Source organism: Populus nigra, chromosome 3 (assembly GCF_951802175.1).
Source record: "Populus nigra chromosome 3, ddPopNigr1.1, whole genome shotgun sequence".
NCBI lineage: Eukaryota > Viridiplantae > Streptophyta > Magnoliopsida > Malpighiales > Salicaceae > Populus > Populus nigra.
Genome location: NC_084854.1, coordinates 12,798,578 through 12,801,649, shown reverse-complemented (window position 1 = coordinate 12,801,649; position 3,072 = coordinate 12,798,578). Strand labels below are relative to the sequence as shown.

The 3,072-nt window shown below is 34.5% G+C and overlaps 1 protein-coding gene across 1 annotated transcript; it reads right to left on the bottom strand.

The window, feature by feature from the left end:
- Positions 1–1,447: 1,447 nt before the first annotated feature.
- LOC133689212 (uncharacterized) lies at positions 1,448–2,428 on the bottom strand. The gene has a single exon (XM_062108999.1). It carries the CDS (start codon positions 2,397–2,399, stop codon positions 1,518–1,520), a length of 882 nt encoding a protein of 293 aa, XP_061964983.1. The 5' UTR covers positions 2,400–2,428; the 3' UTR covers positions 1,448–1,517.
- Between the last annotated feature and the right edge of the window lie 644 nt (positions 2,429–3,072).

Sequence of the window (3,072 nt, the reverse complement as noted above, 5' to 3'; positions counted from 1 at the left end):
ACCCCTGATTTGTCAATTTCAACCCTTGAAATCTCAAGTCTTTTACAATTTGGTCTTTAGTTTTGAATTTCTTTAATCAAACCCCTAATTAGCCATTAAACTTTAATTTTTTTTACAATTAAGCCCCTGATTTGACCAATTAAACTTTTTAGAGTCCAATTTCAATCCGCAAACTTCAATTTCTTTCAATTAAAACCCAAATTGACTTTAAAAAATTGATTTTCCTTGAAATCATGTCCTCAATATAATTGATTGAGCCTTCCAAAATCTTCATAAAGTCCTTACTCTTCCTAATTGTATCTCTTTACCCCAAATCAATATATTTTCACTAAATGGGTCTTTCATCAATCAGGATTGGATATCTAATTTTATCAATCTTATACATTCTGGTCCTTCAAGTTTTCCACTTGTTATTTTGGTCTTTCATCACCAACATGGGCCATCTTTTGGGTTTTCTTAATGTGTATCCTCTTGTATTTTTTTTATTTTCTTTTTTCTTTTCTTTTTTCTTTTCTTGAGTTTTGTGGGGTCAAAAATAGGTAACAACAACTCTTATTCCATTTAATTAAATTAATAAATTAATTTCAAAGTAGTAGTGAATATATATAAGTTTCAAATTCAAAAAGGTTTTTACTTTGGGATATGTTAAGAGTAATATAAAATAACTTAATAGTTTAAGTTTTTAGATTGAAATTCTTATTTAACAAACTTGTGCGTGAAGTTTTTTCATTGAATGTTAGCAATTGTTTTTTATCTAGGGTTGTCAAGTTATCTTGGTAATAATGTGAGGGTCAACCTATGAGCTACGACTTATCATGGTTGTTTCATGAGGTGATTTAAAGGCTCTGTTGATTGATTAACTGATTATTCTAGATGTAGATGTATTTTTTTTTTGTTATCTTGCCAGAACTGCATGGTTTGCTAGATTGTAATTTTGGTTTATATTTTGGGCTGTTCAAGGTAATGGAACTACTTTATTAGGATTTAGTGTCTGCAATATCTTATAAAGTTTTACCTCTTTCCTATACAATATGGTAAATCTTGCAGTATTTCTTGTAACAGAGATTTTGAAGTCCGCGTTCTTGGCATTTGAAGTTTCGAAACCATGATGATGTCTGATCATGGTGTGGAGAGACAATTGTCGGAAAGTCTAACTATGCTGTGACTTGCAAGGTTTTTCAGGATTTGATGGACATGAAGGTTATGTATTAAAGATCTAACATAAGATTTTTCTCGTGGTTGGGATTTCCTTGGTAGCATAGACTCTTGTCATACTAGCTAATGATAATCTTGTCGGTTTATGTTGTTGTTATGTATTTGCTTTTAAGATGCCACTTTATGTAATCTGCGTAGCTTCTTTGAATCAATAGCTAAAAATGTTACATTTTTATTATATTTTTCATGTTTGTGAATGTGATTCTGGCCCATACTGAAAATAACAAAGTGATAGAAAAAACCGGGTGCTTTAGTGGCCCAAAAATTACCTATCATTTTCTGTGGCCGAAGATGGTATAATCTCAAGGTTTACAGGCATAATAGAATACAACAGTAGTAACAGTGTCAAAAACAAGCACCGTGGAATACATAGATACCAGCATTGGCCCTTCCCAAAAACTGATGCCCTTGCTCATCTTAAGCTCAAACAAATACTCAACTAGTCCAAGTCCCATATTACTCAACAAAGCCATAACTAGAGCTGTTTGTTGTCTCCCGGCCATCATATTACTGGCCTTAACTAATGATTTAAACCCACAGCACTCACTCTCCAAAACTGCCAAAACCTTTGCTAAATTTGCTACAACCACAAGATGCGCAAATGCCAGACAGAAGGGTGCTCCTAGAAACCCTAGAATTACCCGTAATCCTAGCATTCTAGAACATATTCCATAAGCAAACAGTGTACCAGGAACTGACACCAAAGTAGCAACAAAAATCACCCAAAGAGCAAGCAGGATAAGTAACTCCCAAAAACAAGTTCGGAGAAGCTTAATCCAAGCTGCCCCGCTTCTCACAAGTAACCGTCTTCCGTTGAGGTTTATTCCATTGTAGCTGTCTGAAACTAGCTGAACAGTAGCGGCTTGTCCAAGGAGCCCGAATGTGATGGAGGAGGGGAAGCAAACGATGATGTGTATTAAAGTTTTGGAGGCCAGTTGAGGGAGAACTCCATAGTGTTCAAGTAGATGATCTGTTATGCTGGTTGTTGAGAATGGTAGCTGGGGAGAACTGCGAGTGAGAAAATGGGAGATGAAGAGTGAGATTGGGAGAGGAGAGAAGAGAAAAATAGAGATTGAATGGAAATGAGTAGGATGTAGAAGCATAACTCTAATGGATTCTTTGAAGATATGAAGTGTGTTTATCAGATAAAATGAGTTAGGCACTTGTGCTGTCCTTCTGGGCATTGTGTTCAGAGGTCCGAGAATGGCTGTAGGTATGTATGTAAATATAATAATTAAGAGGCATGTGAAAGTTCGGTGGTTAATCAACTAGAGAATTTGGTTGCTTCTATGCTAATTTATCATCATTGAAGAGGTTATAATTGTTTCATTGCTTCTATGCCTTTGATTTTATTTTTAAGGTATTCAATATTTGCCACACTTGCAAGGCACTGATTTTTCTCCGTTTTTAAACTGTGTCATCACGGATGGTCCCCTTTATTATTATTATTTTTTAACCCATGATGATGATTGTCACCAAAAGGCAAAACATTAATTGAATTACTTGGGTTGTTTGTGCATCGAATTTATACTTTTCAGATATTTCCAAGTTTCAGAACAGCAAATGGCTATTATTTACCTAATGCCCCCCCCCCCCCAAAAAAAAAAAAAAAAAAAAAAAACAGAGATCAACTAAGAAATGATTGTTCCCTGAGGGTATTTAAGGTTGAATGCACATGTATAAATAATGATTGCCTTGAATGGGATGGCATGGTTTTGTGCAACCAAGAAATACGATTGTGCAACTGAGAGTTTTTCCTGGGCTCATTTATGCTATGGATATATGATGGTGTTTGCTCTTTAAATAATATCACATATATTATTTTAAGATAATTTAAAAAATTTATTTAATCAAGTC